The 14,850-nt window shown below is 33.5% G+C and overlaps 1 protein-coding gene across 1 annotated transcript; it reads left to right on the forward strand.

Annotated features, from left to right (window-relative positions):
- Nucleotides 1–3,706: 3,706 nt before the first annotated feature.
- On the forward strand, nt 3,707–13,953 carry LOTGIDRAFT_235071 (hypothetical protein; the record flags this gene model as incomplete). The annotated part of the gene is made up of 7 exons (XM_009063567.1): nt 3,707–3,739; nt 3,918–3,966; nt 7,798–7,927; nt 9,214–9,360; nt 9,622–9,748; nt 10,280–10,387; nt 10,811–13,953. 7 exons carry the CDS (start codon nt 3,707–3,709, stop codon nt 10,868–10,870), a joined length of 654 nt encoding a protein of 217 aa, XP_009061815.1. The 3' UTR covers nt 10,871–13,953.
- Between the last annotated feature and the right edge of the window lie 897 nt (nt 13,954–14,850).

The following is a 14,850-nucleotide window of genomic DNA, read 5'->3' on the forward strand; positions in this document are numbered from 1 at the left end:
ACCAGTGAGAGTCTTAGATTGTCTTTGGGTTGATGAAAATGTTAACCACTGGAAAAAATATTAATTGATAAAATGATTTTACAGAGGGGAATTTTCTGTCCGAAAAGTGGGCCATTTTCACGTGAATTTTCTTGGAAGGAAGTGTTTCTATTTTAAATGTAAAATCACAGAACCTTATATTTCTATGGACCCTTTAAGACAATTGGTATACGAGTGAAAATTTTATTTTTAATGTTTATGAAAGGAGAGAAAAAAATTCAATTCAGTGCTCAATGTAGTCAGACAGTTGTTGTTAGTTGGTACATAAATATAATATAACTATCTTTAATTTAGAATTACTCTTTTTAACTTAATTTTATTTTATTCATTCGGGCCATAATTACACCTCTATTGTAATTTCAGTGAAGACCTATGCCGAAGGAATACGTCAAGCAGTGGGTGTTTCAAACTAACAGCAGGTATTAAAAAATACATTTCATTCCTAAATAATAGTAGCCGGGGGTTCAATTTAAAGGGGAATTCTGCTTTAATTTCAACATGGAATTTCGATGTATTATATGTATGTCCTTTGTATAGTTTCTATACGTTGACCTGGCGACAGAAACCCTTTTTTAATATCAAATTTTATAATTGCTGAATTAAAAAATACATGACGTGATTTTTGCGAGTATTATCGAACTACGGACCTACAACTCTTCACTTTCGGAGGTACATTTGTGAAAACCCTTTTGATTGGTTGTCCAATCAGAATTAATTTCTCATAATCAGATATCGGCTAGTACAGTAACAATGGAGCCGGGGGAATTCAAAATACTTACGTTACCGGTTAAGACTTTGTAACTGTTTGTGACTTAACGCTTTGATATGTTAAAGGAGCACCTTCAAAAACAGGAATTTGTTTAGCTTACATAATCAGTAATAGTGTTCACAGCTCATCGTCGAAATTTGTGTATCCACAATTATTCACGTTTGAAAGTTGAAAATTCGACTCGAATTTTAGTGAGACTATGCATTATATAGAAAACACATAATATATAGAAATAGACAGTGAAATTTCTAGTTTGAGGTATATTTGAAGGGATTATGCGATTTTCGTGCGTTTGAGTACTTCTTAAGACTATTAAAGCCCAATAAAGACCAAAACCAATCCCTGAAATGCCGACTGTTCCCCTTTAAGTTAAAACTTTCACGAAAGGTAAGGGGCATCTACCTCTAAATTTTGGCATGCAGTTTGATGTATTTTACGCTCCAAACCACAACCGATTGAAACCCCTTTAAGAGGTAGGCCTATATCGCATCGAAATGTTGGGTGCTGGGTGGGTTTATGTCGATTGCCTCAATATCCCAATATGTTTTCAAATTGGCCATTAAATGCATTATTGATTCCTCAGTACTTAGAGAATCGATAAGATTTGAAATTACATGTTTGTCGGACGGAGAGTAAACAGGATCGGATATAGGCCAACTAAAAACACTTTCCACTGCCAATTTCGTCACCAACAACCAGTAATAATCTGCACCCATTAGAATATCGCTATGTTGTGAAATGTTTTGTTCTGTTGGGTCATATGCGAGGTCTAAGTTTTGAATATATGGATATTGCTTGACAAGAATATTGGCGAACTAATGCTCGAGAATGTCGTTCGCTGAATTGTAAACTCATCACCTTGTTTGTGTTGTAGTCGAATATCAAGCCAGTCACATGTCGTTGGGTTGTAGGTCCTTTTCGAATGTATTGATTTTCAAATTCTCGGTTTTGATTGCCTAAATTTTTTCTATTAAATTTGGAATAAAAAGCTCCCATATTGTGCAGCTCGTACGCCAAGCGACTCTACGAATGTTTACACTAACAATATCCTATATATTTCGTAAGTGTGATGCTTTAAAATGTCAGTCATTACAAAATGGTTATTTTAGTGGATTATCCATAAGAGTTGAGATGTTTTTAGGATCCTTCCAAATCAGACTTGAAAAAGTTCCATAGCGGCTTCGTAATCTGCCTCAGACATTGAATCGTGGCAGAGATATTTTGGCCAATTTTGGTTTGGTTGTGAAACCTGGGTAAATTTAGGTCGTTGAGAATGACATTGCATGAGTTGTTTAATTGGGCGATGTTGATTTGTTTACAGCGGAGACATTAGAATGATTGACGTTAACGGAATATGTGTTCGCGTTGTTGATATTGATGAATTGTAATCGTTGAAGTTATCGTCTTGAAAATTCGCAAACGATCTCCGTGATAGTTACGCAAGCGCTCTGTAACATATCACGGTAATGATTAGCTTTTTTTTTTACCGAAACTTTGTCAATATTGATCACGGTAATTCTGGTAATTCCGAAAAACGAGTTGTTCGGGAATTTCATTATGGGAAAATACTCCTCGTAATACTTCAATGTTTTTTGAAGATTTTTTGGCCATTTATAATGCGCATCAACCATTATAAAGAACACAGCACCTTGAATTGGACCAGCGAAGTCGATATGTACTCGTTGCCAAGGTTTCTCTGGCCACTCCCATGAATGAAGTTGTACAAGTTGATGGGAATTTTGGATCTGTTGACAGTAAGAACATTTCTTTACTAATTCTTCTATCTCATGACCAATACAAGGCCACAACATAACTTCTGGCAAGTGCTTTCATACGTATAATACATTATGAGTACCATGTAGTTGCGTTAAAACTTGTTTTCGGAGACATCAATTCACTACTGATCTCTCATCTTAGAATAATAAGGAGCTAGATAATTTTTATGTTGCAGTAACCATCCGTTCATGATAAATAGTTCCTTGTCGAACTTTTTCACATGTAACTGGTAAACAACTGAACCGTGACCATATACCATTACCCTGTTAGGTTGTATTTCAACCAAAAAAGATACATATAAAAACGTTTAACACCCCAAACTAGACTCGAAGCTTCTTTATTAATTTGAGCATATTGACGTTCTGTTTTAGTCAATGATCTAGAAGCATAATCAATTTGTCGCTCAGTACTCTTATCTGGCATCACTTGAGTCAATACACCACCAATGCCATAAGGAGAAGCATCACATTCCAGTTTGGTCACTAGTTTATAGTGAGCTAAAACTGTATCTGATGTGATTAAACGCACGATCTGACCAATTCCCTTTTCTAACAACTGGTCCTTGTAAAATGGAAGATAAATTCGGTAGAAAATGTTGATATTCAGAAATGAACGTTATTGTACAAATGACTCGGGTACAGGAGCTTTAAGTACTGCAACGGAGTTGTTGGCTATCTGCTGGAGGAGTTGTTGTTCTATTCCAATAGGGCAGTCGGCTAGGTATGCCTATGACCGACTTCAGACTACGGTTATCCTTTTTCCAAAGACACAATGAATTGGAGGCAGATTCATATATATAACAGTCCTTCTTTATTTCCGTCAAAGGCACACAAAATTCTACTAACACTGAACTATACAATCTAATACTCTATACAATCTAACACTAAAGTCGTAAACTGAATTCTAGAGATACCCAAGGACTAGAATCTACACTGCTTACAGACTCCTACCAATGCTAAAGAAAAGAGTGTCCTTCCTCCTTGCTTGCCAAATGGAGAGCCCCCAAAATATTCGCCGTATATATATCCTCCGATAGGTGTCGCTCTGAACAAAGAAAATAATTTGAATTTCCCTGTTGGTTTGGTTGTTGATTCTTCGTTAGATCTGGTCGGGTCGAATGACATGGCGGTGAAACTCGGCCCTGGATGGTGTGGCGTGAGTTACTCGATCTTCTTCATTCTTCCAAACTCGTTCTGATCATGGTATTTCTTGTTGAATGGTAGTCGTTGGTTTGGTTTGGTTTGGTTAGATTATCTGTTATCTGTTGGAACACCCAAGATGTAAGTATAGTAAGTACTTATAGGTAACAATAGACCTCTCCAGATAATTATAGAGTATAGTAAATGCTACTATACCCTTTTGTTCCATTACGACCCCAGGAGGTAATAGCATTAGCCAGTCCAGGCTACTTTTTACAACGTACAACAAGGCTACAATACTGTGTCTGTTTTTAGTGTGTAGACCCTTCACCAAATCCATGTCCACCAAAAGATATCTTGTCTTTGAAAAAGTCACTTATCACTGTTTACCCGCAAACAATGCCTTTGAAGTCGTTTCGTTATCATATCTTCTTCTATTCATTGTATGTTCACCATCTTAAACTTGATGGATAACCCTTTGCCATATCGCTGGAGCAGACGCCACCTTTATGAGTATTGTTAGATATTGCTTTGAACCTTCTTCAACTTCCATAATGTGTAGATAAGCTTTTCGTAAAGTTATCTTTGTAAATTTCTGACCTGCTCCAATTGATGCAAATATATCTTCTATACGTGGTAGAGGATATTGTTCATCCATCATGATTGGATATATAGTGCTTTTGAAATCTCAGTAGATTCTAACATTACCATTGGATTTCAAAACAGAAACAATGGATGAGGACCATTCACCCCATTCTATTTTCTCTAAAATACCTTTATTTTGCAATTTTACCGATTCTGCTTCAACCTTTGACCTTAAAGCATAAGCTAATGGTCTAGTCCTGCAAAACTTTGGCTTACAATCGGGTAATAAATTTATTCTAGCCTTGATATCTTAGTACCAATTATTCCTTCTTTGAATACTTCTGAAAATTCTTCCTTTAACTTCTGTATCAAAGTCTTTTCATTATCACCCAACTTAATGATTTATTTGTGAAACAGTAGTTTTCCAATAAAACTTGAATTTTGAAAGCCAATCTCTACCATATAATGGAGGACTGTCTGTTTTCACAACATAAAAAGTCATTAATTCAGTCTTATTTTGATGTGAAACCTAAACTTCAATATAATCTGAAGGTCTAACGGATTGTCCTGTATAAGTCTGAAATGTATCAGAAGAGCTTTATCTTTTATATATATTGTAGGGAATTACTGTAATCCAGTGTCCAATTCCATTTGAATAGGTTGTTTATAAACAGTTACCCATATAATATTAGATTTAATTCCTTACACTTTGTAAATAGACAGACCTGGAATATCTTCAGTATTATATTTTATATCATCACCGTCTTCATTTTCTCTTCTAGTTTATTCACATTCTTCACGTATCTTTCTTTTGAGATTAAGAATGCCTAGCCTATTAAAGTTTGACTGTTATTTATAATAATGTGAACTTTCACCTTCTGGTACAAAACTTTTCCACGTGTCCATTTTCTTGACAATTTCGACACTTTTTATTCTAATAAAATCAAAAACGTAATTCTTGACTGTTTTACTGCAGTGTTTACAATTCACTTTTCTTTCATCTTTCCGCTCGGATTTCCTATGAAATTTATAAACATCCTTTTCAGCCCTTACCCTTTTCTGTAATTCTGAAGCATTTTCTTTAGCAGTTTCAGCAGCAACAGCAATCTTGATTGCCTTATCAAATCTGTGTCAAACTTTGGTTTAGATGATCACCGAATTCACAATGAGTAGTTAATCTCTTTATATCTGTCAGATATTCGTGAATACTCTCACCTTCATGCTTATGTATTTAATGGAATAGAAATCTCTCAGCTATTCCCAGTAGTTTTGGTGACAAATGATTCTTCAAGTACTAAACTATTTCATCAAATGTTTTGGTTGAAGGTAATTCAGGTGTCAGTAGATTCTTCAGTAGACCATATGCCTTACATCCTATCAAACTGAGCAGAGCTAGTACTTTCTTATCACCTCTTATTTCGTTGGCAAGAAAATATTGTTCAATGCTCTTTCAATGTACGTGGGCCAATTTTCTGCAGTTTCGACAATTTCGTCTAATTTACCACCGAACGCCAATTTGATTTTGCCGTTTCTAAAATCGTGGTCGATCTTCGCCTTGTCTTTTAATTAAACTAACCTCTTTTTTCTCTTCTTTTTAATGTTAATGGCTAAATCCCCGTCGCCATTTGTCGTGCTCTGCTACAAGGAGTTAAATAATAGATAAAACTATATTCCAAGGACACAATAGGTTCTTTTATTAGCCTTTGTACAAGAGAGTCCATTACAGTCTGGTAACCTAATTTCGTGCTAACCTAGTTTTCTTGCATCTCCGGAAATGATTAATAATTTACATGTGGGACTTTGCGTGACTTCTGTATTTGCATGTTTTCATGGGTTATCTGTACAATGTCAGCTAGTAGAATGAATCCAGAGGTTTCAAGCAAGGTAAAATGAAAAATTCTATGGAGCACGATGTGGGCCTTATTCTTATGTTGTTTCAATGACTTTCAGTAATAAGTCACCCTACGTATTACTTATCTTAATTTGTCGCTCAATTTCTGGGGTTTTTTTAAATCATTGAAGGAATCTTTGAAGGAATTGTCATGATGAATTGATATTAAAGATAAATACTAAGAAATGATAAATATACCACTGGGTATCCATACAACGTATTTTTCTCGACTTATTTTAAGATCAAACATTGTACACGAAAATAGGTGACGCTTTTTGAAGCCGTTGTCGAGCTTGGTACACATGAAATAAGGGTCAAAGTGAGGGATTCATTAAGAAAATCGAAACAAAACCATGTTAATTATTTTACAGAGTATCTGAGGGAATTTTTAAGACATTGTGTTTGCTAATTTTGACGAAATTTGGTGTTGAATTCTTATATGCACGAATATACGTTACACTACTGTATATTTAAGAGGAAGGCTCACCGCTCATTAGGCCACGTGATTTTCCTATCCGTAAGCATACTAAAAATTGATACACACTACAATCCTTCCTTTCTTAAAAATATGTTGAATTATAATCTGACACAATATATGTATAGTTTTACCTAAGTGTATAAACTTTGAATGAACTTGAATTTTTAACCATTCTAAAATGTACTACAACATTTGTCAATAAAAAACGGGTTGGTATAAAATAAAAGTAAATAATTTCTAATTGTTAGGAGGTTACCAAGTCATAATGGACTTAAAATCTATTTTGCACAATATTGTTAATTGTGGTTGGACAAACCGGTTAGTACTTGATTATATTGATTATATTGGATTATTTTAAACACGACCTATAAAACCCTTTGGTTGCGTTAGGCAAATTAATAATTGATTAAATGACATTTTGATCAATTGGACATAGAGATCATTTCTCACACTTTGGGACCAGATTGCCGAATATAGATAGCTATATTGAATAAAAATGATATCAGTTGTTTCCGTTGAAACGACGTCACCATGTAGCCTAAACAAACCCACACTGAATTCTAATGTTTCTATTTGTTTCTTAATGAAAAGTTCAAGCCTAATTTCGATTTCGCTAAATTTATCTTTCTTATCTTTATTTTTTCTTTCAATGTTAAACACGAAATTCAACCTTTTATAACATTTTACAGAAATCTCGTTGAAAACTTACCAATATGTCACATGAAAGCCTGGCCAATACTTAGTTTCTGGACAAAATTCAAGTATATGACCATGAAAATCTTGAGCTAGTCAAACTGAAAGTAAAGATTTTTTCAACATCCGCTTGACTGTCATTGCATACAAAACGACCATTTTTAGAATTATTCTTCTGCATGAAAATCATCATCTCACAAAATCTGAAAGAAAATGCAATATTAGACAAATTCCAAATCCAGACCAAAAATTAGTTAAAAATAGGCATTGCAAAAGTCCCAAAAGTGAGAGGAAAAGAGGTTTTCTAAATATAGCACGAACTACATTCGTATTTGCGTGAAATCTTTTAGTGGACTGGGTCCATTATGTTGATAATGTAAACAATGATATGTATCTTTTGTCCAGTAATGTTTATGTTTTGTTTTAGGTATTGGTTATGTTAAAGGAGCTTGTATATCATCTAGAAAATATGCCAAATCAACTTATGATGTGGCAGTTAGTGAGATTGGTAAAAGTTTTAAGGGAGTTTTAGTCAGTGCACATGAAGTCGGACATCTGTAAGTTATGACGATATCGAGTAGTATGTACATGTATTTATTCATAACATTTTCTTCACCAATCACTAAACAAATTTGTTGTTCCAATCGACAGAAACCCTTTTAAAGCTGATACTATCTCAATGCATGCTTTTATGAAGTTACTATTGGCGATTTACAACAGGATCTGAAAATATAAAGGATATTAATTGTAGAAGCATAAACAAAGAAAAAAACTTTTTAGTATAAAATAAGAATGCATTATTAAAGATGGGTTTCCTTATTTTTGTGTGTCAAATTAAGCAAACTATTTGATTAATGAGTGTTTCTAATGAATTATCATGTATTCTTAATCATATCATTATGTTCCTATTGCATATAATTAATAGTTTTAAACAATCCTAAATGCCAATGTATGTACAGTCTGGATAAACTGACTTTTTACCTTTCTTGATCGGTCACTCATTGGAATTCTGCTGGTAATTATGAATTTAGTATGGATATGTGAGACAAACTGGTATTTTTCAAAGTCATTTAAACACCTCTACCTTATATTCATATAAGTATTAGCATTTTCATGATCATAAATAAGGGAACCCATCTTTAAACTGTATTGATTTATATCTTGTATTTGGAAGGTTTTATGCGATAGTTATTTTGATTTGAATTTTGATATTATCTATTCGTCTTATTTGCTTTGCCATCCATACATATAGGACTTCTGGTACGTCAGCAAAACAAACTATGAAGGTTACATTGTCTTCAGTTTAACATTCTCGCGTGCGGATATTCAAATACAATTATGTTATAAATGCCTGTAACCATTTAAATATCCTGAAAATAAAGATATAAACTAGGCATTTGCAATTTTTGTTAAGTGTGGAGTATTCGATTTATATCAGAAAGTATGATGAACAGCAGAAATTCTAATACGACCAGAAAAGCGAATATTTCGAGGAATATATCCCTTAAATAATCTATACAGTTTTCGGGATCACGACTCAATATTTTCTTTATGAATCATCACTTTTCGTGTTGTCATAATCAATACCTTGATTTTGCTTTTATCATTTATACCTTTATTTTATATTACGTTAATATTTGTATAATCGTGAAGGAACTATTCACAAAACTTCTAATGCCATAATTCTTCGACATTTGGTTTACTATCACTCGACAATTCGAATAATACTTGACATTTTCCTGATCATTATTACCCATTACTATTTCTCTGAATAGAACGTCTCAACATATTTTTTGTTAATCCAATTATTTTTAATTTACATTAAGAAATCCATTTTTTGTAGAATTGGAGCTTATCATGATGGAGTAGACGAAGCTGCAGATTGCCCAAAAAACTCGGGTTTTATTATGAGTTATACAAGGCATAATGCCTCCATGTTTTCAAGATTTTCGGAATGCTCAAAACGAAGTATACGCCACTTTCTATCGAAGTAAGATTTTATCAAAGGTTCTTCTTTATGGAGCTGTTTCGATGCCAATATTAATTTCCTTGCAAATGACAAAAATACAAATATCGATTTGTGAAAGTACATTTGTCGAATTGTAATTTGTAGAAAATACAATTGTCAATTTCAGATATCCCGCTTCCCCCCTGCCCATTTTTGGAGTTGGTAGGTACAACAAGAGACACTTGTACCCCCTGGTAGTAGTACCAGACTCTAACATTTTGTAATAGTATGATTAATTTACAGGATATGGTATTCCAAATGTTTACGAGAGACTTCAGATGCAGGTTATACCTATCCTGAATTGTTGCCAGGACAATATATGCCTATATCGGACCAGTGTCGTGAATATTCCAATGGCTTTCCTTGTCCAGTAAGCATTTATTTTTTTTATATTTAAATATTACTTAGATTTACAGACACTGAAAATGAAGTATAATTGATGATTTTCGACAATAATTCAAATCTTTGATACGTTATTTTAGCACTAACACCCCATCTTGAATGATCTAGCATGATTCCTGGTCTAATTTTACGTCTACTTCATTTATTGCGTTGCCGTGTGGTAGTTGATGATGGTTCAGATATTTCAATATAATAGAAACGTCAAAATACAATTAAGTCGACACTAATAGAAACACTGATGTGTGAAACAATTATAAAGGTGAAAAATGTGTGAAATTTTCACCAAAAGGTCAAAGGCCACTCAAAACATTTTAAACAATGGTTCCCAAGACTTCATGTAATTATGGTACAAACAAATCAAGTCATATATGTTTTGAGTTTCTTTATGCACTGGACATGTTGATAAAGGTTTGATAAGACCGATTTCGGTCTGTATGCATGATTGTAGATTCTATTTAAAGTATGAACAACATTGTAAGCTTTATTATATATATTTTAGTCACAGTCTGCAGAAGAAAGATGCCAAAAATTATGCTGTGAAAATAATGTTTATAGAATATTTCGCCGAGAACCAGCTGTAGATGGGACTAAGTGTGGTCTGGGAATGGTAAGACCTTGTTTTATTCTTTATCTTTTCTTACCTGAGTAGTTTTTATCTCCATAGAGCATGTGCATGATGATTTGTGATGAACGACGAATGTAGATCTGGTTTTGTTTCTCGGTGTGACTCAAATACCAATGACGTCACTGTACGATAATTTTTTAACCATTGTTCAAAATGGAGGCTCCTGAAAAGACGACTCGTTAAAATAACCTTCAAAAATGAATGATATGGATACACGTAGGATAGGATGGCTAAAACGTCGACGGTAAGCCGTAATTACTGATTAGCTCAACGGAACAATTCCCTTTTTTGAGACCAAGGTACTATTTACTCCCGAAAATGGTGAACAAGTCTCTTTAACTTGCTGTTGACTATAAAGTTATACCTATTGATATATTTCAAATCATAATAATTTGGTTTTTACAGATGTGCATGAATGGGGCGTGTATACCATCCTCTAAACTGAAAGTTTTACCTTGGATTTAAAATTAGATAAAACAGCATCGATAGACTTATATTATTAACAGTCTAAATATTATTTGAACGCAATTTTATTTTTATTTATCAAAGACACATATTAGTTATTAAAGAAATCGTTGCTATTTGGAGTTTTATTTTGGTCAAAGGATATTAAAACACAGAGCAACATCTTCAGTTTAGACTGAAATAATAATCAACATTTGTTGAATTTAAAATGAAATATTCAGCCCTTCCATTTGTAATCGCTTAAATTGTCCATGGTTTTACTCATTTTCTCAGCCTTAAACTGTATTTTAATTAGATGAATTGAATAATTCAAGCGAAAACCTTCGTAATTCAATCAGTGACATGATTATCGATGAAAGAAAGAAATCGTGTCTACATCATGCCCGGACTTGAATCGACAACCCACACACCGTATAATAGGTCATATTGAATCCTTTATTTCTATTTTATCATAAGAGAGGTTGTAAACATAGAGATAAATATTTATTTAGTAGATCTATTTAAACACATGCCAATATTTCATAATGACTAGAAACTTTCCTTATTTGCCTAAAACTTTTAAGTAATAGTGTACATCAAAAGAATAAAAATAATGCAGAAACTTCTCATTGCAAAGAGTCTTATTTCGACAACAATGAAATCAAATTGACGATCAAAATGTTAAGAGCAAGGTAAATTAGAAATAGTGACTTTCTTGTATTATTAGAAAACTTCTCACTGGGCTACGCCCTGCAACATATGCAGGATTCACACTGTCCCGAAATCGACACCAGATGGCCACAGGCCATTTAAACAGTCGAAGCAATACGATGCGTACAGAAAGTCCCAAGATGCCGCCATAACTATGCACTAATATGGCTACACAATTTCGTATTGAAAGTACGATGCGTTGTTTGTCCTTCCGATGCTAAAAACTTATGACCAAGAGTGAAATATTTAATTGCTGTTCGGAGATTTTTGGAAGAAGAACCACGGTACATTTCAAATTTATTTCGAATTCAACTGTCTTCTCCAACACCGTGGTCCCATCCCGATTTTATAGATCTACAATTTGATGGATAAACGGCATTGTGAGGGCATAGAACAGCCTTAAGTTTCTTCGTGGAGCCGTCGTAAAGGTACCATCATACGGTGGCTCACATACGACATATTTCACTTTTAATTTTGAATTAAAAACATAAATTTTCACCTAGATGATAATTCCTGTAATTTTGAATTAAAAACTTTAATTTTCGTGATAATTCGAGTAATTTTTCTTTAAAAACTTAATTTTCACCTAGGTGATAATTTAACGAATCTTGTAAAGAACGGCGAAAAAAAGTTTTTAATTAAAAATTCTTGAATTATCACCTTGGTGAAAATTAAAGTTTTTAATTAAAAATTACAGTTATGAGGTTCTAATTATTGCTATTCACTAATTTACACAGTATTCATCACCTAGTTTACCACTATATATAGTACATCAGAATATTCAAAGATATATTTTATTTCACAGTTTTTACACCAAATAAATAAGGTAAATATTGTTTGCAAAAGAAATCAACACCAGTACTAGTTTTTAACTTAAGACGGATTTTAAATGGATGAATAAAGAAATTATAAGGTTTATAAATACGGGGATATCTATTTTTTGCTACCCACATGTATCCATCGACGAGGGTCATCATGTTTTCACGATGAGCCATGCCGTATAAAACACTATGAAAGGCGATTTCTATAAATAGTCTATGTCTAGAATATATACTGAAATAAAATAAAGCATCCTCTTTCAAAATAGATGGAATGTAAGCTATATCGGCTCCTCCGTAAAATATACCATCATTCACCCCTGAATTATGCGCCAAATTCGCTTTATGCTGTTCATATTTTTCTGTATAATTTTCTTTCAAATCTTTGAACATGCTTACCATTGCTTTTTGACCATAAAAGGCATGCCAATGCCCCCATTCGTGAAAAATTTGATTGAGATGAAGATAGCGTGTAGAATTTATCAACCAGATTTTATCCAAAGGAAAATCTTTAAATCTCCATGGATTAATTAAAACGTCATCTCCAATTAATAAATATCCACGCACTTTAAAGTCCATTTGCATGGCATGTATCAAACACCTATAGAAATACGCACCTGTACCCATATCAGCTTCTATAAAACTTCCTTGGTAATTGTACTCTTTGGCCCCAAGTTCAAACGCAGTTTTATTGCTTGCACAATACACTATGTGAGAGACACTTTGCTCGTAAAGTTTTTGGATATTTGGAATGTTGCTAAAATGGGGATAGTTAAAGACAACAATCAAAAGAATGTCTACTTGTGTAAGTACTGGGGTTGCAGTTTTAACATCTCTGGCAAGGGTGTAGTTTTTTAATGGACAGTACCTTGTTAAAGCTTTTGTATAAAAACTCTTCGGACGTGGTTCTGTTTTAGGTGTATATATTACTTGGCTTTCAGAAGAGATACGTTTTAAATCATCATTTGATATAGTTGGCGAACGCCTCTGAGGTAGCGAATACCCCACCGTTTGTAAGCCATTAAGCCATATTCTTACACCTTCTATATTTGATGGTTTTAGAAATGATTTCTGTGTCAGAGTTTTAATCAGCTCCGTGAAGCACTCATAAAGAGTAAAATATTTTTCACAAGTCCAACCTAGTAAAAACTCAGTAAAAAGGCGAACTCTGCTGCAAATACTGTTTCCTTTTGGTCTGTATTTGAAACCAGAAGATAATTCATTTGAGTTTTTAAAGGTTGATTCTGACGCGTGAAATCCAACAGTGCCGTTTATTTCCCATAAAAGTCGCTGTACCATTAAATTTCTGTAGATATCACCAAGTTCAGGTGGGCTAACTGACGGAGTAAACATAGTCCAATAAGCCATGTTCCTGAAAACGGTGTTTTGTGTGAAAAATGGTGACAGCTGTCCTCGTGATAAAAATATTGGTGGCGCCTTTGAATCTTGAAAATACCTCGTTAACTCTGAATTGACTGTACCTTCCTCTTTCCATAATATATTAACAATATCAGTTCTATCGGTAACTACGTGTTCGACATAAGGATTTATATTAGTTAACACATAGGACATGTTTATAAGTGGGTTAGAAAAGGTCTGCATCCCAAAATGCAGATGGGGGTTTATAAGAACTCCATGTTTGTTTACTAATCCCACTGTCTTAGGACTTTTCATAGCACTAGGTAAAATATTGTCCTCGATTAATTCTAATTCATATATAGCTGTTGCTTGTTTAGATATTGCATAAAAAATAGCGAGATGCTTTAAGCTGAGACCACTGTCACTTTGTCCTTTAAACAGAATTTGGTTAAGAGGTTCCCTTGACATCACCAAAGTATTACCGTACCTACAAAAAGAATAACATTTAAGGTTGATAAAAACAAAGGTATGCAAAGGTAATCAGTTGACAGAATGTACTGTCACCAGTAAGCGACCGAGATGAATTCCGACTGATTTCATTTCTTGTGCAATTTTGTTGTTTTTTTCATTTTTTGTACCAAATAAAACAGTAATTTCGTATTATAAGACAAACGTAAATTTTACATGGTTGTCATAAAGTAGCATTTAATGCAAGTAATTTGAAATCTGTTTGAACTAACGATACATTCAGTAAATATTGAAAGGCCTCTTGGAAATCTATTCCATAAGGACATCCTAACTCATTATCTCAGTACATACCTGTAGTCAGAAAGCTTATCATGTCTCAAATACAACACAGTATATTCTTCAGAAGGCAAAAAGCTCGTATTAATTTTTTCGCCTTCATGATTAGCTTCTACAATAACCCATGCTGTGCTTTCATACATAGTCACAATCCTGGAAAAATAGTTCATCATATTTTTCAAAACATTCATAATGAAGACTTGATAGAAATCAAAATAAAGTTCAAAATAATTCTTCTTAAATCTGAACTATATAATATGTAAAAAGATAGACTCGAATAACATAATTAGACATTTTGAGTTGTCTTAC

This window comes from Lottia gigantea (genome assembly GCF_000327385.1).
Source record: "Lottia gigantea unplaced genomic scaffold LOTGIsca_58, whole genome shotgun sequence".
Lineage (NCBI taxonomy): Eukaryota > Metazoa > Mollusca > Gastropoda > Lottiidae > Lottia > Lottia gigantea.